Source organism: Pyrus communis, chromosome 15 (assembly GCF_963583255.1).
Source record: "Pyrus communis chromosome 15, drPyrComm1.1, whole genome shotgun sequence".
Lineage (NCBI taxonomy): Eukaryota > Viridiplantae > Streptophyta > Magnoliopsida > Rosales > Rosaceae > Pyrus > Pyrus communis.
This window is the reverse complement of record NC_084817.1, coordinates 23,168,485-23,190,689: the sequence shown is the minus strand read 5'-3', so window position 1 is coordinate 23,190,689 and position 22,205 is coordinate 23,168,485. Positions and strand designations below refer to the sequence as shown.

Here is a 22,205-nt window from a genome sequence, read left to right as displayed (position 1 = left end):
TTTGAAAGGTAATAAATACCCAAAAGATTATGTGGCCAAAAGTAGAGCATCTCTCATTCACAATAATAATTAGGTGATGCTAGAGTGATTATTTATTTAAATTAAGTTTTGCAGTTATCACATAATGAATCCAACAATTAATCGTTACATAATGTGGTTTATAAAATATAGTATAAAAAAATTGTCTCACGCATACTATGATTAATGTCCATGTAATGTGAGGTCGTTGTTCGAGAAGTTGAAAATAACTAATAAAAAAAAAGTGAGGAGAAAAAATAAAAATGAAATGTTGCAGTTTTAATTTAATTAGGAATGTGATTGTGTAAATTCTAGTATGTTGTGTTTAGGATTATCTTTTAGATCTTCCCTATTAACTATTTTATTATTTGTAGGTCAAGTAAGCCTACTATATTTACATAGGAAAGGGATCCTCTCTGGATCCGTTTCCATCTAATCCACCTAGTTCGGGATTCAGGGCGTTGAAATTTGATCAAACGGCTACAGTTATTATCGCTTTTAAAGGGGCTCCCTATTTGTAACCGTTGGATCAAATTTTAACAATCCGGATCCCATACTAGGTGAATTAGGTGGCAATGGATCCGAAGAGGATCCCTTTCCATTTACATATAAACAAAGGGACTAGTGATGAGAAAGACCACCACAGAAAGTCCCCAACTCTCTTTTTTTTTCTTCTTCCTCTCTCTCTATACTTGTGTCGGGCCCTCTTCTCTCCCTTCATTAAAATAGACCTATACACGTTATCCACGCGCTCCTGACATTGCGCTACGGATTTGGAGAATGATCTTCTACAACCAAGTTCAAAGGCCTCCTCAATGTCATCAATCAAGTAAATTCTAAAATACAATTTCAATTTCGATATTTTAATCAGCCTTGATAGAATGAAATATTTACTATAATGCATGGACCGTAAATATAATTTTCGTATCATATGATGTTTATGTTATTAACCTATTCATACTCATATTATTAGTTGACCCAAAAAAAACCTATTCACAATATAGGATGTACTTTCATTTCAATACTAGAACACAATATTGGACATATCTCGAGTCATACTATTATACATCGTTGCACTCAATTTTCTCTTCTTTAACTGGATTGCCATTTGAATAAATTCAAATTTCAAAATTTATATGGTAACTAATCACACTAGTCTAATGACAATTAAAGGCAATTGTAAATGCTCACAAGGAAATGCGTTTTCTTAGTGGCGATGCTGGCATCAGCTGATCTGGTTGAAAAATTAGAAACATAATTCCAACTTGTATCTCTAAAGACAAGATAAGTATAACTAACGGCTTGTTTTCGTTCACCATACTTAGGGCTAAGTATAACTAACGCCTTGTATTCGTTCACCATACTTAGGGCTGGTTTGGTATTGCTGTGCTTTGAAAAAAAGCTGCTTCTGCTGTGCTGTGAGAATAAACAGCTGTGAAATAAAGCAGCAGAGTGTTTGGTAAACTTTTTTGTAAAAGTGCTTTTGAAAAAAAAAGCAGTATTATAATGTTTTGTAAGCTTTTATATAAAATAGATGTGAAAAAAACCAAAATTTCAAAGCTGAGTTTTGCAGCTTCTTGTTTTTGACTTTTTTTCACCCAAAACTGTAAAAAAAAGCTGAAGCTGAATGTTTACTAAACACAAAAACAGCTCCCAGCTTTTTTTGATACCAGTTTTTTTCAGAATCACCTCAGTACCAAACCAGGCCTTAATCGTGTCAGGTATATTGAATAACAACAAAAAATTTATGATTGCATGGTGTTTATTTTTTAGTATGGCTAGGGCATGAGCACATGCACCGTATATTGTTATACAAATTAAGGAACACTTGAATATTTTTTTTCTCAACTTGTATAATAACATATAATATAACCCATCGTGTTTCGAAGAATTCGAAAAATCTATAGTTCGGAATCAAGACGTTATGCAATCACAAAACAACACGTCATTATTGTCATATCATACTATTACATGTCGACCAATACTGAATTTACTAAAACACCCTTGCACATCTCACAAAAAGACCAATACACCCCCGATAGTACAGTCTCCTGTCCTCCGTACTCACAACAGAGTCGTCTTCTCGTTCAGTCTACGCTCTCCCTCCTTAGCCGAAAATCCTAAAAAATCCCAGACGAGCTTCGTTTTCTGGCTCTGTGGATGGTGGATCTATCCGGACCCGTATGCTTCTGAAGGATCCGAACCGGTTCTGTTTCGTTCGGAAACTGCAAATGGGGACCCGTTATAAATCTGCGTTTTGTGCTGTGATCGTCTTGGTGTGTTTGGGAGCGTCAGGAATCGGTTTGGTTTCGGCTCAGAATCGGAGGCCTAAGAATGTTCAAGCTGCGGTTCGGGCCAAGTGGTCGGGTACTCCATTGCTCCTGGAAGCCGGGTACGCTGGTTTCCTTCCAAATTTTATGTCTTGATAACTTTTGGAATTTATTGTGTTGGTTAAGTTTGAACCATGGAGTTGTTGGTAATGTCGAATCCGTTATTGTTTTATGCTACTGCGAAGCGGATGCTTTTATGAATTAGGAAGATGATGGTTGAGTAGGAATGCGTTTTGGCAGCGCCATGGAATGGGGCAATGAGATGAGGGATATAATCCCACCATTGTAAAAATTTTGTAGGAAGAGAAATAAGAACCGAGTGGATTTCTTTCGGAAGAGAAATGTGGGAGTACTGTGAAAGATTCAAACTTTTTTAATTGGAGATAATCAATTTTAAAATAATTTGAACACTTTTTGAATTCGTTATAGTATAAATAGAAATGAAATAATTCTTTAATTTGATGTGGTTTAGATGGTAGCGGTTGTGACATTATTCCGGGATTGTTTGTCTTTTTCCCTAAATATGACCAAAAAAATGATTCCTTTCAGTGATAACGAGCATTGGGGCTCTGCTATTTACTTCACGAGTAAACAGAATGAGCTACTGTATCTTGAAGGGGATGATCATCTTGAATGTACCTTTATGTAAGAATAAACTTAAAGTAAGCACGTGAATGAGCTTCCTCTGGAAAGTCTTAGATAACAGAAGGTGGTTTTTGAGTTTAGAGAACTAATTGTCTTGGAACTCTGATGCACAAGTGATTTGCTTCGTTTGAATGTTCTGAAGTTTTTCGGTGGAAAGAAAAGGATAGTGCTTGGGAGAAGTGCTGTGATGCTAATTTTCTAGGTGCTATGGGAAGAAAGGAATATGAAGAATTTTGAGAATGTTAGGGCTGAGGAGGTGGAGTGCTTTTTAGGGGTTTTGGAAAATGGAGAGATCCTCTGTTTCTGTCATTGGATCAAATTGGAAGGCCTCTATCTTGTCTCCTTGTTTTATTTTTTTTGTTTCGTGTTAAAAAATGAAAAGAAAAAAAAGTAGCATATGTTATTAGTATTGTGATTATATGATGGTTAGAGCAGAATCATGTCAATGAGATGATTATTCTTTAGGTAAGTTAAAATTGGAGTTCGAATTCTCGATTGGAATCAGCAAATTATTTCATCTGCTTTTTGTAAATATAGTTTATTTCATTTAATGTGCCTTTCCTAAGCTATTATTAGCTTCCTGTTTTCTAATGCAGTGAATTACTATCTAAAGAACAAAAAGACCATTTTTGGGACTTCATTGATGCCTGGCATAATAGTGAGAAGGATGATGCTGAATCTTATACTGCTAAAGGCTGCCTAAAAAATTTTGTAAAGCACGGACTCTCTATTTTGAACGAACCATTGGCATCTTTGTTTGAATTCTCTCTTATGATGAGATCTACATCTCCAAGATTGGTTCTTTATCGGCAATTAGCTGCAGAGTCTCTGTCTTCTTTTCCTCCGGTTGATGAAACTAATTCAAGCAATGACAGTGGAATTTCTGAAACAAATGAACATGTGGAAAGTAAAAGGTCAGATCCCTTGAACGTTGGTAGAAACCCGAAAAGCCCTAATGGGAAATGTTGTTGGGTGGATACTGGAGGTGCACTGTTACTTGATCCAGCAGACTTGAAAATTTGGCTTCAAAGTCCAAGAGATTCGTGAGAACACTCTTTCATTTTGCCTTGTTCTCTATCTCTAGTAAGAGTTGCCATTTGGGCACAGTTCCTTACTTTATTTTTCTTGGTTTGCAGTTCTGGAGATTCATTTCAGCAGCCTGAACTTTTCGAATTTGATCACATCCATTTTGATTCAAGTGTTGGAAGTCCAGTTGCTGTTCTTTATGGAGCTCTTGGAACTGATTGTTTTAGGGCATTCCATCTCACCCTGGTTGAAGCTGCAAAAGAGGTTAATACATCATGTTGTACAATTTATTTATATGTATTGAATATTGATGCATATGTAAGAAAGGTGAGTGTTGCATGCATAGTTTTATGCACATAATACATATCTTTGTTTGCTTGATAACTCCTTTGTGTGTGCTTGTATTTACTATATACAAAATCTTTCTAAAAGATTGGCCCAATAACTTACAGGGAAAAGTTAAGTACGTCGTTAGACAAGTATTACCTTCTGGCTGTGATGCGGAGATTGACCGTTGTGGTGCTGTTGGTACAAGAGATTCGTTAAACTTAGGAGCCTATGGAGTGGAACTTGCTTTGAAGAATATGGAATATAAGGCTATGGATGATAGTGCTATAAAGAAAGGTTAGAATAATTGAATCTAGCTGTTGCCCTTAGAAATTTCTGTTGACTTGTCTTCTCAAGCTCTTGAGGCATGTCCCAAGATCTTAAGGTCGTTTGAATGCAAAAATATAGGCATTGAACTGTTCCTTGATTAATATTAGTATATATGAAAGATGTGTGATGATAATTAAATTGAAAACTTTGTAAATCTCAAAATGTGCAAGGCATACACTATCCCAAGTCTTGAAAATTTTATATATGTTTCGAAAACCTTAGTAAACCTGATAATCTCAGACATGCAGTCTTTAACAAGAAACGAGATTGCGATGGAATGAGTGAATAAAATGTATACGAATCAACCGTTTTGAGATAGAATCGTGTTTTCCACTCAGTTTTGAAACCACTGATACATTTGCACTTAAAAAGCATTGCTACACTCTTCCATAAACTACGAGAGTGCAATTGGATTCCACTTGAGTGAGTTGCATATAACCATTTTTTTTTTCAAGATCACTTATTTACAAAAAATATAAAAGCTTTCAACTACTTCAAACAAGTAACGCCAATAATTACCAGAGATTAAGAAATTTTGTAAAGCTGCTTAGCCTCCTAAACATGCATGAACGGGTACCTAAGTCATTCTGCTGACCAACTTAAGAGAGATTCGGATTAGCTGCTTCCACATGCACACAATATCTTGAGTATTAGTCTGCATGCTTATCGCTCAACACAACTTGAATATACTCGACTGTCTTTACTCTTCTTCTAAAAATATCTTGACTCTCTTTAAAAAGTTCGGTTAGGTTGGAAAGTTGCAATTATCGTGAAATATGTATTGGACAGTATTTTGAATATTTCCTTTTTTCCCTCACATCTCCATGTTTTTCTGCTATTTTGTTAATTTCAGGAAACAAAAATATGTTTTGTGCATGTACTCATGCTTAATTGTTCTTAGGATTTTTTTTGGGTTAAAATATTTCTCATTAGTACCGGGTTGCAGGTGTCATGCTAGAAGATCCTAGGATTGAAGATCTCAGCCAAGAAGTCAGAGGGTTTATATTCTCCAAAATTCTGGTTTGTTATCCTTTATATATTAATGTTGAGTCACAGGCCCCATAAGTGTTCACTACTAAGGCTGCCATGCACCGATATTGTCTCCACTTACGACCTAGGCCCAATCCCCCGGGCGGTATCAAGCCCAATGGACCTCAGGTGCAATTAGAAGTGGAACACCTATATTTAAACCTTAGATTATACTTCTCCGATGTGGGACTCTCTTCACATCCATCTTGGCTTGTATTGAGCCAACCTTTTACACCAACAAATAGCACAAATTACAATAATTTTTGTTCTTAAAAATATAAGATTCAGAGTTTTAACCATGGACACTTTTACTCTCTTTGGCTTTCACTGGAAAGCTTAAAATAAAAGAATGGACACTTTTACAAGAATGCATAGGTTTACTGGACCCAACTAATGTTAAACAAAAGAAAGTAGCGGACGCATTAAAGCTTGTGGTCTTGTGTTGGTATCATTGCTGAAATAACAGGAATCCAGTTTTGTATTTTTTTCCTGTGGTGCTTATATTCAGGGTATGACTAACAAATCACCCAAATATGTGGAAAACATTTGAACTAATCTTATTCCAAGAATTGTGAAGCCCTTTTGAAAAAGTTTGATTGATAACTTGAGAGAAGAAAGTGGACCTCACATGATTTTTGTTTTTGTAGAAATAAATTATGTGGTTGGCAGAATTTATGAAAGATGATTAATTCTGTGATTAAAGATGAATTCAGATGTTAGAAGGTAGGTATCTTTAAAAACAAAGGTTCACAAAGACTCTCTTGCCATGATCTGATGCTATTATTAACAATGTCAGTTGTGATAATGATGGAGTTATTGCAGTTTGTGGATAATGAGTAATTTTGAATTCTGGATCTCATTATTTTTCTCCATCTACTTTGCAGGAACGCAAACCTGAACTCACTTCAGAGATAATGACATTCAGGGATTATCTTTTGTCATCAACAATATCTGATACACTTGATGTTTGGGAACTAAAAGGTATCTGCACGTTAAGGCTTTTCTCCTGATTTTGATGAACTACAGTATACTAAAGGTTTTCTGTTCAACAGATTTAGGACATCAAACTGCACAGAGGATAGTTCAAGCCTCTGATCCTTTGCAAGCAATGCAGGAAATTAATCAAAATTTTCCGAGCATTGTCTCTTCCTTATCTCGCATGAAGGTAAAAAATTTGTTTGCACATTTTGAGTTTGGTTCGAATGTTAAAGTATTGTCTCATTTTTAAAATATTTCAAAATATATATAATTTTTTTTTTTTTGCTATTGTCATCGATTTACTGAGCATTTCCTTTGCAGCTCAATGATTCAGTTAAAGATGAAATAAGTGCAAACCAGAAAATGATCCCACCTGGCAAGTCCTTAATGGCTCTGAATGGTGCTTTACTCAATATTGAAGATATTGACCTTTATCTGTAATGCTTTTGCTCTTACTGAAGTTCTTTTCATCTTTTCACACCAAAGAACTTGCACAATTATCACTGTTTATAGTATCACCCGGTAGTGATGCATGTAGTTGTTTGTTATTACCAATTTAAATCTTTAGACTTCTTTTAGCTTGATAAATGTGTAGCTGAGGCGGAAAAGTACAGGCTTTCTTTCGATCTTATACATTACAGTTTAATTTTATGTCGTGAAGCACTTTCTATTTGGCGGTTAATTACAGATATACACCTTAGGACACATGAAATTAGAAGAATCTCTGTTAGATTTCTATATTTCTTAGAAATTTTTTCCCATGTGAACATGACTTAAAATGTATATTTTTATTCTTTCATTTTTGTATCTGTTAAGTGTTTAGTTTAATGCTTATCTGCTCAACCTCTGACATTGCATTTCTTTGATATTCTCATAGGTTGCTTGACTTGGTTCATCAAGATTTATCATTGGCTGATCATTTTTCAAAGTTGAAGGTAGGCATTCAATCTTTAGCTATGATTAGCTGGAAGAGTGTACATGATGGGCTAATATGTGGCCAAGTTAGTAAAGGACTGTTCACTCCATCAATTGAAATGCTAACCTTGAATTTTATTCACCCAATGTTATAGAGTTTAAATATGTGTATTTTGACCCCATTCCCTCTCTGTTTTTGTTTTTCTTTATAAATTACTTGTCTTTCAGAAGCAATTTTTTTGGTTGCGAAGAGCAACTTTTAGATTAGAATTTCATTCACAGGTGACCTTATTTAAGCATATGACCTGACACTATCATTAATCTTCTTTGGTCAGTCAGTTGAATACCTTTGAATAGAGTACACGAATCCTTGGTTTGGTATGCCACTCATTTCTATTTTTATGCTTAAAAATGTTTACCATGGTCCCGGGTGAGATATCAGATGGTCATCCTTTATGGGTGAATTCCAGCTTAGAATATGGATTAGGAGTTGGGCTAGGTTGATCTTGGTCTAAGGTCATTGCATATCTGACTTTTAGTTACTAAGCTCCTGGCCTAGCTCTTTAAGCTTACTTTCAACATTGATATGTAGTAGCCTTGAACAGTGTTATTCAATGCATTTAAGTTGGCTGGCTTTATTCTTACTATCAATTATCACAGATTCCTCATAGCACTGTACGGAAACTCCTTGCAAGTCTGCCTCCTCCAGAATCTAATATGCTCCGTGTAGATTTTCGTTCAAAACATGTTCAATATCTAAATAACATAGAAGAAGATGCTATGTATAGGCGATGGAGGAATGATCTAAATGAGGTGGATATATCACTTCTTTCAGCTTTTTTCTCTCAGTTTTGGATGGCATCAAATGTCCATGATTTTCTGGAATATGATTCCTACAATTTATTTTGTGTAGATTTTGATGCCAGTCTTCCCCGGTCAGATACGTTATATCCGGAAAAACCTTTTCCATGCAGTTTCTGTTATTGATCCATCAACTGTTTGTGGTCTTCAGGTAAGTTTTATGTCTCCTTACCAAGTGATATGTAATATTCTTGCTTCGTGTTAATTTTCTTGTTATGTGTACTGATGTTTTTACTGTTAAAATCTTGCAGTCCATTGACATGATTTTGTCTTTGTACGAGAATAATTTTCCTATGAGATTTGGAATTGTATTATATTCTTCGAAGTTCATCAATCATATTGAAGCTAGTGGCAGTGAATATGACCATGAAATTGGGGAGGATATGTCCAGCTTGGTAATTTCTTCTCCAGCCTTTCGTATTTCGTTATTCTTTTGTGGCTATTTAATTAAAACTGTTCCTTAACTAACCAGCTTCTATATGTCTCTGCGTTCAACTCATATACAAAATATTGTTCATGTCTTACAGCAGCAATTCTTGAAAATGTTTTTTCTTTGCAGATTATACGTCTCTTCATTTATATAAAGGAGAATCATGGAATTCAAACAGCTTTCCAGTTTTTAAGCAACGTAAGTGTGATCCCATGCTTCTGTCAAATATTTATTCATATTTATCAATAGAAATCCCATTAGACCATCTCCAATGGTTGGGCTAAAAGTCAAATTTTTTAGCCCGAAAAATTTAGCTTTTAGCCCAAAAACAGCTTTTCTACTCCAACCATTCTACCCTAAAATTTTAGCCCGGGATTATTAAAGAATGAATTTAGGCTATTTTTTTTGTTAAATTAAATTTAAAAAAAAAAAAAAATGTAGACTATCGTAAATTAATTTTATGAACATTTTAATCTAAAAAAATTTGAATTCCGATAAATATTGGGTAGAGTCCACCCCGATTTCTGGGCTAAATTTCGGGGGGAATTTGGCATTGGTTTAGCATTTAGCTCAAAATTTCCCCTTGGGTTGGAGTGCGTTTGGGGGGGAAATTTTGGGGGGTAATTTGGCTTTTAGCCCACCATTGGAGTTGGTCTTAGAAAGATTTTGCAATCACAATATAATATTATTATTATTTAAAAAAATAGACGAAAGCTTTTCGCTTAAACCAATTAAAATGCAAGAGCGGACAAGCTGTCCACAAAGTAAAACATAAACAGCAACCGGATAATGAATGTGATCATCCTGAACTTAAAACCTCTATGCAACAACAACAAAGCCTTTTCTCACTGAGTGGGGAACTTAAAACCTCCATGAAACTCCACAAATTTAACTAATAGCGGCTTTGCAGTTAAGCCATATATCTGAAAATGATAAATCTCTAAAGTCTGAGAAACAGATGCTATAGTGATGACCATAAACAGACTTTATCCCATAACTCACCCCTCTGCTGACTGCATGTTCCTCAATGATCAGCCTATTTTTTGACCATGGTTGCTTTTGATCTACTTTTCTGTAGCTTTTCTGTTGTAGTGATGTCGCAATATTGTTTTATTGCATTACTTTGTGTTTGTTCTGTGTGCTAAGTTTGCTTAAGTAGTTAAGTGTCCCTAATTATATGCCTTTGCTGCTTAATTGACTATTCTAAAGCACCTGACCTGTTTCTTGTTAAGCACGTTGAAAATCTGTATTTGTATGTTATTTTTTTTTCTCTGCTTCTTATTTCTTTTTGTTTTTAAGATTAATTATAAGAACTAGACTTACTTTATCCATTGTAGCATATAGGGGAGCTACATCCTTAGAAAAAGGGGACACATTGTATCCTGTACTTGAACACAGTGAAATTCTTTATACTACTGAATAATAATTTTCCATTTTTGTATGCTTGTAGCATTGGCTGAAAATAAATGGGCCTCATGTTGAACTCATTCAGTGAGGCAACTGAGATAAGTACAAGTGCCAAATGAAAACCCTTTACCTTTTTGTTGCTTTCTCTTGTAATTTAAATGATTTCAAGTTGTCTCTGTATTTTCCAGTCATCCTCTTGTGTAACGTTACTTCTCAATGTGCAGTGACATTTGTTGATGCTATCTATGACTTGTAAGACAGTGCGGTGGGAAATAATAGTTTATAATTCTTATGCCTAAACAATGTTATTCTGTTTGATTCTGGACATGTCAGATAAACAAATTGCGGATTGATTCTGAAGATTCTGCTGATGATGCTCTTGAAATGCACCACGTGGAAGGAGCATTTGTAGAAACTGTATTGTAAGTGTTTCATAAATTTTATGGTGATATCAATACTTGTATGTTAATGAGGATTGCAAACAAATATACATTTACCTTATTATATTTATGAGTGATCTAAATTATGTGCTCATTCTCCTTTTGTAGGCCCAAGGCAAAATCTCCACCTCAAGATTTACTGCTAAAACTGGAGAAGGAGCAAACTTTCAAGGAACTTTCTCAAGAAAGCTCCATGTTTGTCTTTAAGCTGGGTTTGGCGAAGCTGCAGTGTTGCTTGTTGATGAATGGGCTTGTGTTGGACTCGAATGAGGTGTTGTTTGAGATCTTTAGATAAATCTTCACAATAATAATTCTACTTATCTAAGAATTAAGTAGAATACTCGTTACCTCATCTTGGTCTCACTAATGGGGTCCCAGGAGGGATGACCTATCAGCAGTTATATATTTAGTATTTCCACCATTCAGAATCAATTGCAGTTGACAGCCTGAAGTTCCTAAAACTGAAGCAGTCAATGTGTCAATATTGTTCAACTTTATGCTATCTGACTTTCTGATTAATTATGTAAGGGTCCGTTTGATACCCATTTCATTTTTAGTTTTGTTTTTGTGTTAGAGATAGAAAGGAAATACATGGGAGAAATGAGGGATATAAAAGAGTGGAGGAAGGATGGTGGGAGAGATGTTGGAAGAAATGTATAGGGAAAGGCACACAAAATGAAACTAAAAACCAAAACTATTGATGTTTTTTTTCACTTTCAAGATGTATATTCACTCGTTCTTTATTTCTTTCCCTCCCTTTCATCACCCTTCTTCATCCTTCATTTCCTCCATATACCTTCCTCATATCTGAAGCACAAAAAAGAGAAAACTAAAAACCAAAAATACAAAATTGTAATCAAAGGGGCCCTTCATCTCGGATATATTTAATCATTTTGAATTCCCTGACCATTAGCGCCTATAGTTATACTCAGTAATCTTTGCACCTCTCATTACAGGGTATGTGAATTCACAGAGTGAGCTTAGAAGGCACAATCTCAACATGCAATATACCTAACATATCAAACTTTATCATTCTTGCACTTGCAATTTGATTTTAAATTTTACCTGGCAACTTCAGTTTTATCCATTTTATAATATCTGTGTCTCTAATCAGTTTATTAAGCTACTGTCTCACATAAATTTTTTATGTACTCTGTTTTCCTAGATGTTGTAAACCATGATTTGTTTTGGTTTGCATTGATCAGGAGTCTCTTATAAATTCCATGAATGATGAGCTGCCCAGAATACAGGAGCAAGTATACTATGGGCATATAAATTCGCGAACAGATGTTCTTGATAAGTTTCTGTCAGAAAGTGGTACGACTCGCTATAATCCACAGGTGAATCATTTTACAATTTTTAATCCAAAATTTAGAATATTTATATATCTCAATTGTTTAACATGTAGTGTGGTTTTCTAGATTATTGCTGGTGGAAAGCCAAGGTTCATTTCTCTGTCTACTTCTGTTTTTGGAGGGGAAGGTGTCTTAAATGATATTAACTATTTGCATTCTCCCGAAAGTAAGCTGTTTTTTGGTTGAAAATATTAGTTCACACGTCCAATTTTCCTCAGTTAATTATTAGTTATAACACATGGTTTATTTTGATTGCACCCAGCTATGGATGATTTGAAGCCTGTGACCCATCTTCTAGCTGTGAATGTTGCATCAAAGAAAGGGATGAAGCTGCTTCGTGAAGGCTTGCACTATCTGGTTGTAACCTTGATACTAATCTCACTTGAATTCTTCAAATTTGTATTATGTGTTTTGCTGTCATCATTTCACCCTAAACATGTTCATCACTATTATCATAATTATTATGTTGCTTAATGTTTTGTATTTATTATACTTACTCTTAATTCAGATAGAAGTGTCCAATCGTGCTCGAGTAGGTGTGCTTTTTAGTGTCAATCATGATGCTGATGTCTCTAGGCATCTTTTTGTGAAGGTGTTTGAAATCACTGCATCCTTGTATAGGTTTGTATTCTTATCAAAGCTTAATGGGTTTCTGTCAATGAATGCATAACACATGTTAAATTTTCATTGACTTATTATGCAGCCATAAGAAAAAGGTGTTAGATTTCCTGGATCAGATGTGCTCATTCTATGATCATAATTATTTGCTTCCATCATCTAAGGGTGCTGAGAGCACTCAAGCATTTATAGATAAAGTCTGTGAATTGGCTGAGGCTAATGGATTGTCATCAAAGGCCTACAGACTTGCTCTATCTGAATTCTCTGATGACAAATTGAGAAAATATATGAATAAGGTATGCGTTTATCTGTATGCTTTGGCTTTTTTTATCTTTACATGTAAGTTTACTACTTTCACTAGATGTCTACTGTCCTGATAAAAACTGGCTTGCTAAAGGTCCTTACAAATAGTTATATGAAATCTCTCTGTGATCAAACCGTGGTTATCTATTGTGAGAATGTTCTTATGATAGCTGTTTATGATGGTTTCCAGGTATCCCAATTTTTTTATAGGCAGCTTGGCATTGAAACTGGTGTTAATGCAGTCATTACTAATGGAAGGGTGAGTCTTCTTTGTAGACATTTTACTTAGTTGGAAGTCATATTAAATGTTATTTGAACTCTTTTAACTAAATAAGATTGGTTTGTTGGACCAACTTTTCATTTTCTGTTTGCATAACAATCCGTTCTGTTGGTCATTGTTTCTTTATTTATTTGAATTTGAACATAGTCTAGAGATTTAGTATTTTTAAATGATTATCTTTGCAATAAGTTCCCTAATCTTGGCAGTTATGACTTTATTAATGAAATCATTATCCGATAGGTGACACTTGTAAATGACGGGGGCACATTCTTAAGCCATGATTTACGTCTTCTAGAGTCCCTAGAGTTTGCCCAGAGAATAAGGCACATTGTGGAAATTATTGAAGAAGTGAAGTGGCAGGATATGGATCCCGACATCCTAACAAGGTTTGTTAGTTTTAACACTTATTTTCTATAGCTGTACAATGTGCACTGCTGACTACAACAGCTTAAATTTCCCTGTTTTCTTTGACTTCTATATATTTGGAAGATCCATCCTCTGGTGCAAGTACATTAGGGTAAAATGAACTGTCCATATTTGGAAGATCCATCTTTCTGTTAATCTGGACTAGGCTGTCTGATGAGCACCTGTATTCACCGTATTATGTGTTAATTCATTAATAACTGCTTTCATGTTGCAAATTTTACTGATCAATTTGTCCAGAAATATTTCTGTAAACTCAAGCCACCATGAGTTCTATCAACACCACTACTTTCATTTTTGAACATGGGATTGGTGGCTATTTTTTGGTGATATTTTTTCTTCACTAGAATTTTCTTTCTTGAATTGATGTTGATCTTATTTGTTGGCCGTAGTCTCTTTTATTCATGGAAAGACTAATGGTGATTTTATAAAATGATTTGTGCAGCAAATTCATTAGTGATACTATCATGCTTGTGTCATCTTCCATGGCTATGCGGGATCGAAGTTCTGAAAGTGCACGCTTTGACATTTTGAATGCACAGTATAGGTGAACAGATAATTGGTTCTTTGAGTCGATGTATATATGTGGAATTACAACTATATGGCTTATTATCATTCAGTTTCACTATACCTTGTAAACAGTTTCGATATCATAGATAGATATCTAATATTTAATAGAAAAGCACTGGCATGTTCACTAGTGACAATTCTCCTGGATACTTGGGTGTATATAAATAATACATTTTATGGTGTTGTGTGCAAAATCATTTAATTATGAATAAACAAGCCAAACCCTTCAAAGTAGGCAGTTGATTGTAGTTTGTAGGATTTAGTGAAAACTAAAATCGAATGAGGCATCTTTTGTAGATTTCTTGTGTTGTTATCTGCTTTTTATGTTAGTTTCTGTTATGTACAAAAGTAAAGCTTTTGAAATTTATGTATCAACTATCATGATTAAGAGAAGATCATTGTTATTGAGTTGATTCTCACGGATAGGTCTATAGTTTATGTGATTTTGATGTTCTTTTATATCTTACACTTATTTTTTCTTTATTCTTTACAGTGCCATTGTTTTGAACAATGAAAATGCTAGTATTCATATCGATGCGGTTATTGATCCTTTAAGTCCATTTGGGCAGAAGCTATCATCAATTCTTCAAGTTCTATGGAAATACGTTCAGCCTAGCATGAGGATTGTACTAAATCCGTTGGTGAGTTACTATTTGCTCCGTTGCTTGTACTTCATTTATGTGATACATGATCACCTTTACCTCTTCGGTGTTTCTTTTCATTTAAGTCTTTGCCATCTTGTCTACGCCATTTGTAATTTATTGTTTCTGTGCAATACAATTTGTTTCTTTTCCGCGAAAAATAGATTACTTAGAATGGAACGGACCACCCTCATGGGGTCTACCTCATAATGTGATTTCTTGATCCGAACATTCTTTTTCACTTGGCTATTTAATTATCATCTTAATTTTTTCAGTGTTTTTATCAAATTCACTATGTTTATTCATATGAAATATTAACTTCCGAGTTTTCTATTTTCATGAGGACTCAAGCAAGACAACACTTTTTCTATATTTTCTGCCCTTCCCTGGTCTCCTCAGCAGATAAAAGGATTCAACAAAATATCTATACTGCTTTTTTTTCCTCATTATAATCATCTTTCCTTCTTTATTCAGTACTTGTTGCATCAGAAGCTTAGATATCCTTTTTATTTTCCAAGTCTGACTTTCTCTGTGTTGCTGGTATGAAAAGAGATTTAGGGAGGGAAATTTTTGTCACCATTTACAAACATGGCTAAAATCTGATTAATGTCAATGACTCAATATGATTTTTGGTTTACATTCAAGTCGATCAAGAAATTGCATGCTTGACTCATGATTGGTACAGCCTTAAGAAACAGATATTCATTAATGGAATGTGAAAGAATGCAGCACACAGGAAAGCTGTCTAGTGGCTCACAGATCCTCACTAGCAAACTCTAAGAATGAGGGCCAGCACAGATTTTAAAATAAAAAATAAAAAACAGAAAAACTAATCTTAAGACACTCAACAACTATCCAATCAGACAAAATAACGGAAAAATGATCATTACTTTTACTTTGAAATGGGAAGCCCATGTGGATGCCCAAAATCTCTTCTTCAAAAGAAACAACCATCATAGCATGGCTCCCTGGCACCACACCCAAACTTCTCATGTTTGGCATTGAAAAATCAATTAAGTTATAAATTTATAATGGATTGGCGTTAATAATGATGCCAATTCATTTTGACTATAACATAACATCACTTTGTTCAGGATACACTAAGTTACAATAATTAAAAGGTGTATGACCACTAGATAAAGGAAAAGAAGAGTAGTAACTGACACTTTTAAATAAAACAAGGTATCATAATTTATTTCTTTATTTTGGCGCTGTCTTTTGAGGTTTGACCTATTTTCATAAGTCATGATGTGTTTTTACCTGTTTCACATTGAAGCTGTTTATGAGTTTTGAATTCTACAATTAATAACAAGGTTGTTATGTGATGTTTCACTTGGTATCTGTATGTTGATAGTACGTTTATAACCGACAAACATTATTTTCCATCATCAAACCAAATTGTCTTTGGTTAGTTTGCAGTTTACTTGCTGCTGCAGTACTCTTAATATTTTCCACATTCTAACTATTGAATTCATGGCAGAGTTCTCTTGTTGATCTTCCTCTGAAGAATTACTACAGATACGTCCTACCAACAGTGGTATGCCAGATGAATGTTTAGTTATAGCCCTAAAACTGTTTGCTCCATTGGAATGTAGACGCCTGTTTCACACTCTCAGTTGTGGCATATTTGCAGGATGACTTCAGCAGCACTGACTACACAATAAATGGGCCAAAAGCTTTTTTTGCAAACATGCCACTGTCCAAAACTCTCACGATGAATCTTGATGTTCCTGATCCATGGCTAGTTGAGCCTGTTATTGCAGTGTGAGTTTCATCATTAAGAAAGTTTTTAGTTACCATACTTTCATTAGCTCTGCTTTAAACAATGTTACATTATGAGTCACACTTTTTGTGCTTTACCTTTACTAATTTTTTTCTAATTATACCCAGCCATGACCTGGATAATATTTTGCTTGAGAATCTTGGTGAGACACGGACATTACAAGCTGTGTTTGAACTCGAAGCTCTTGTTCTTACGGGTATGATTTATTTGTTTTCTGTTTTTTGGTTTTTAGATAAATTGTAACTTTGAACAAGCATGCAATTTTACTCCCAGTTAATGGTGAGGCGAGGGTTACCCACTATGTTGTGATATGCACTGACAAGTCATCTTAACCAGGTCATTGTTCTGAGAAAGATCATGATCCTCCCCGAGGCCTTCAGTTGATTATTGGTACTAAGAGTACTCCTCGCTTGGTTGATACTCTTGTGATGGCCAATCTGGGTTATTGGCAAATGAAAGTGTCTCCTGGAGTTTGGTACTTGCAACTTGCTCCAGGTAGAAGCTCTGAACTTTATTTTCTGAAAGAGAATGGTGAAGGAAGTGGGAGCAAAACATTATCCAAACGTATCACCATAGATGATTTACGGGGTAAAGTAGTTCACATGGAAGTAGCAAAGAAAAAGGGAAAGGAGCATGAGAAATTGCTGGTTCCTGATGGCGAGGACAACTCACGCGATAATAAGGAGGTGAGTTTTTTCTGTTATTTTGAAATAATTGTTCAAACACCTACTAATGTAGTAAGTTAATAACTGAAAATGTGTTTGTTGCAGTCTTACAAATGCCATTTTTTATTTTTCTGTATTTTTATTTCCTTTCTGTTGCAGGGTAGTAGCTGGAACTCCAACTTCTTGAAATGGGCTTCTGGTTTTATTGGTGGCAGTGAGCAATCTAAAAAGAGTGAAAGTACTTCAGCGGTGAGGAATTTGTGTGCTTCCGTTCTTTTGTTCACGGGATTGTATTAACTTGTTCAACCACTTTCATTCTTTTTTTGGGTATTGCAATTTATCATGTGTCATATTTTCAATCATTGCATTGGGCAATCATATCAGTTTTGGGTATTGCAATTTATCATGTGTCATAATATGCTATTATGGAGAAAATATTTGATGTTCCTATTGGAATTTGTTATAGATCAGTTTTACACTTGGTTTCTGATTGTGTTTGAAAAATACTCTCTTATCTGGTTTTGGATAATTATTAGGAGCAAGGAAAGGGTGGACGACATGGAAAAACGATTAATATTTTCTCTATTGCTTCTGGACACCTGTAAGTGTTTTTTCTTTCTTGATTTTTATTTTCTTATTTACTTTATGCTTCCACTTGTCTTTTTGGGGGTGAATTCTACACCATCCTTTTGTTTATCAAATTTTTTTCATGTTTCTGCTATGTATTATAAATGGACGGTAAAATTTCACTTACGGATAATCCAAATGCCATAGTCATGAATCGTTGAATACTCAGAAAAAGGTTTCCACCCTCTTAGTTGTATAGTGAAATAAATTTCGCTTTGAAAACTATTGTAATGCATAGTAAGTTAATAACAATCATCATCATGGTAGGACGTTTACCTTCTTTTAATTTATTTATTTAAGCATGCAATCTTGTAATGACTTTCTTGTGATATATTTTGGCAGGTATGAACGTTTTCTGAAAATCATGATTTTAAGTGTCTTGAAGAACACCCGCCGTCCAGTCAAATTCTGGTTCATAAAGAATTATCTCTCTCCTCAGTTCAAGGTTATAAAGTGTTTTAAGTTGTAAATTTATCACGTTTTGTTTTACTTGCTGAGAAGAAATGAGAGTTCTTAACATGGATGCTTGGTCGTTGTTCTTATATGCAGGATGTCATTCCACCTATGGCTCAAGAGTATGGTTTTGAGTATGAACTAATAACCTACAAGTGGCCTACATGGTTGCATAAGCAGAAAGAAAAGCAACGGATTATTTGGGCCTATAAAATCTTGTTCCTTGACGTTATCTTTCCCCTTTCGTTGGAAAAGGTATTGACATTTTCCCTGTTGCCTTATTAGGTTTTCATCCCTAGTTTCTTGTACATTTGACATCTACGATATTTTCCAATATCTGCAGGTCATTTTTGTTGATGCAGATCAAATTGTAAGGGCAGACATGGGAGAGCTCTATGACATGGATATAAAAGGACGACCTCTGGCATATACTCCATTTTGTGACAACAACAGGGATATGGATGGATATCGGTTTTGGAGACAAGTAATTACCAATGACCTTTTCTTTCGCTCATTGTTTTCTTCAGTTTCTATACTTGTGCATCCATCTACCAAATATGTTGCCAATTTTTGGATCCGTGTCTGTTTAAAATGTTAAAGGAATAATTTCTTAATTCAAATTGATTGAGTCTTGTTAATTTTTTGGAACAGGGTTTCTGGAAAGAACATTTACGGGGGAGATCCTACCACATAAGGTCAATACATGCTTTATCAGGACTTAAAGCCAAAAAATTAATTACTTCATAACAAAACAGTAAGGAAAAACCAGTGGAGTTGACATGTTGATTTTGTGCAGTGCTTTATATGTTGTCGATTTGAAGAAATTTCGAGAGACTGCAGCAGGAGATAATCTGAGAGTTTTCTATGAGACTCTTAGCAAGGACCCAAACAGTTTATCTAATTTGGACCAGGCAAGTGGTTAAGTTCATGATTCGCAGTTTTGATTGCATTGTCTCATATTTACTCTTTCATTTATGATGCATCGAAGCCAGAATTAGTGTGCGACGTCTCTGATTTTCTTTGAATTTTAAGTTACTATAAATTGATGTTCTAGGACGCGTTTCTAACAGTACGCTAACAATATTTGGGGTCCAACATGTGAAAGGTTTGATTAATTAGGAAGGAAATAATTAAAGAAGGGGTTTGAAAATCAGGCCACACTGCTCTTTTACCAAGGATAAATTTGATTGTTTTTTCATTATTTCCTAAGGCTTTACCATTCATAAGGATATAGGCAAGCAATTGCTTTATTCTTAAGTATTTCACCTCTATACATGTAAACAACGAAAATGGATCCATGTTTGCTGCCCTCATCGAGTGAAAATAACCAAATGCATTCTCTCTCTCTCTCTCTCTCTCTGTGTGGAGGAAATAAAATGAAAAATCAACAAATTGATATCGGGAACACATCATTTGGAGGCTTCTTGTAGATTCATATTTCATTTTGTTTTCATTCATTATGCTAAATTCATCCTTCATATTTCAGGATCTTCCAAACTATGCTCAACATACAGTACCCATCTTTTCATTACCGCAAGAATGGCTGTGGTGCGAGTCATGGTGCGGTAATGCAACAAAATCCAAAGCAAAAACCATTGATCTTTGCAACAACCCCATGACAAAGGAACCCAAGCTTCAGGTAGATATGTGTTCCTTTGGTTTGTGATTTTTTACTTACTGAGCAGTGAGCACACACCTAGACATTATACCCTTGTACTTTTTCTTGGTTTAGTGTTTGTCCAATAATTTTTCCTGAATTTCACCGAGTGTTGCAGGGGGCTCGAAGAATAGTTTCTGAATGGCCAGATCTTGATTTGGAGGCAAGGCAATTCACGGCTAAGATCTTAGGTGACGAACTGGACATCCAAGAGCCCGCACCACTTCCTAGTCCATCAGAGCAATCAGTGACTGGCAGTCCGGAGGTGGACCTTGAATCCAAGGCAGAGCTGTGAATGCAATATAATGGACGCTATGGTTCTGTTTAAGCAGAGAGAATACTCGAAAGATCTAAGGTAACAAGTACACTTACACATAATTTGACCTCAAGGTGAAGCCCCTTGCAAACGGTGCTCCTGCGTGCTATACGAGAGCTTTCAGCTAAGCAGCAAGAAGAGGCAGCACTTCAAAGTATTCAACAGTGAACAATTCTCAATGTTCTTCGGCTATGAAAGCTCATCACAAGGGTGTTTCAAGCAAAACTCCAATGTGTTTCAATTTAAATTTCCTTGGGAGATTTGGCGATTCTGATATTTGTGGAAAAAGACTGAAGCTTGTTCTTCCAGATGAGTTCGGATCTTATCTGACTGCTTTCGAGAGGCCTAAACTGAAGGAATTTCAATCTCCCAATCTCACCTTCTTAAACAATGATTGTGAACAGAAGGAGGAAAAGGAAAGTGATGTCGATGAAGTTCCAATTAGGCCATCGGGCAGGTTGATTGAAGAGGAATCATCTGAACAAAGGATGAGGTTGACAGAGGATCTGGGCCTGGATTATTCTCAATTATCAGATTCTGGTGTAGACGAATACATGTCACAATCATCAGTTTCAGAGGAGTTTGGTGATTCTTCACAAGACGAAAAAGAAACCTTCGATGATTTGGATCGCTCTAACGATGTGCTTCACAATCTCTTCACTGATACAACAATGGAAACAAGGACGACGATGGAAGAGGTACCTTCTCAGTCGCATCATATAGCGAATTTAGACACTGTGGAACAGTTTGAATACAAAGATACTGGGAAAAACAAGAAACTGTTAAAGTACAGCAGAAGGAAAAGGTCGGCTAGAGTATCAGTCAAACGTGAAGCACAAACTCGAACTACCAAATTCATGTCAAATATGAAAGTTTCTTTGGTGCCACTGAAAAGGTCTTTATTTCTTGAGAGGAATACTGGGAAAGCCATTGCTAGCAAGCTTGTGGGTGGAAACAAGGCAGAAAAGAAAATTCAAGGGGGCATTGTCAGATTTAATGAAGATAATTAGCTGGAATGTTAGAGGATTGGGAAGTAGGCAGAAGAGGTTGATTTTGAAACAGCAATTCAGGCGATTAAAGCCCGATATTATTATCTTACAAGAAACAAAGAAAGAATCAATTGACAGATCGCTTGTGGCTAGTGTTTGGGGAAGTAGATTTAAAGAGTGGATTTTCGCCCCTGCTCAAGGAAGATCTGGGGGTATAGCGGTGTTTTGGAACACCAAACATATCTCGGTTATTGAATCTTTGGTTGGAGGTTTCTCTGTCTCCATAAAAATTAAAGCTCTCAATGGGTTGGACTGGTGGTTATCTGGTGTCTATGGTCCCTGCAAAAATAGAGAGCGAAAGGAGTTCTGGGAAGAAATGGCTGGCCTTTACGGTCTTTGCGGACCAAGATGGTGTGTAGGAGGAGATTTTAACGTGGTGAGATTTGTAAATGAGAAATCAAATGGGGGAAGAATGACTACAAGCATGAGGAATTTTAATGATTTCATCCAAGATACAGAACTCAAGGATTTGGAGTTGCTCAATGCTCAATTTACTTGGTCAAACTTCAGAGAAGATCCTGTGTGTCGGAGGTTAGACAGATTTTTGATCTCGGTAGGTTGTGAAGAGATTTTTCCAGAGGTAAGACAAATGGCTTTGGCAAGGGTCACTTCTGACCATTGTCCAATCCAACTAGATACTAACAAGGTGAAATGGGGGCCAAGTCCTTTCAGATTTGAAAACATGTGGCTACAGCACCCAGATTTCAGGAACAAGTTCAAACAATGGTG

At 35.5% G+C, this 22,205-nt stretch overlaps 1 protein-coding gene across 1 annotated transcript; it reads left to right on the top strand.

The window, feature by feature from the left end:
• Nucleotides 1-2,098: 2,098 nt before the first annotated feature.
• On the top strand, nucleotides 2,099-20,562 carry LOC137717289 (UDP-glucose:glycoprotein glucosyltransferase-like). The gene is made up of 37 exons (XM_068456596.1): nucleotides 2,099-2,410; nucleotides 3,590-4,036; nucleotides 4,130-4,283; nucleotides 4,472-4,643; nucleotides 5,623-5,696; nucleotides 6,590-6,686; nucleotides 6,758-6,870; nucleotides 7,005-7,120; nucleotides 7,561-7,618; nucleotides 8,259-8,411; nucleotides 8,512-8,610; nucleotides 8,711-8,854; nucleotides 9,019-9,087; nucleotides 10,630-10,718; nucleotides 10,845-11,007; nucleotides 11,942-12,076; nucleotides 12,158-12,257; nucleotides 12,354-12,448; nucleotides 12,600-12,712; nucleotides 12,795-13,005; nucleotides 13,203-13,271; nucleotides 13,533-13,678; nucleotides 14,161-14,262; nucleotides 14,779-14,926; nucleotides 16,407-16,463; nucleotides 16,560-16,690; nucleotides 16,817-16,905; nucleotides 17,046-17,395; nucleotides 17,534-17,623; nucleotides 17,911-17,975; nucleotides 18,344-18,446; nucleotides 18,551-18,709; nucleotides 18,798-18,938; nucleotides 19,106-19,149; nucleotides 19,251-19,365; nucleotides 19,941-20,093; nucleotides 20,230-20,562. Exons 1-37 carry the CDS (start codon nucleotides 2,202-2,204, stop codon nucleotides 20,404-20,406), a joined length of 4,950 nt encoding a protein of 1,649 aa, XP_068312697.1. The 5' UTR covers nucleotides 2,099-2,201; the 3' UTR covers nucleotides 20,407-20,562.
• The last annotated feature ends 1,643 nt before the right edge of the window (nucleotides 20,563-22,205 follow it).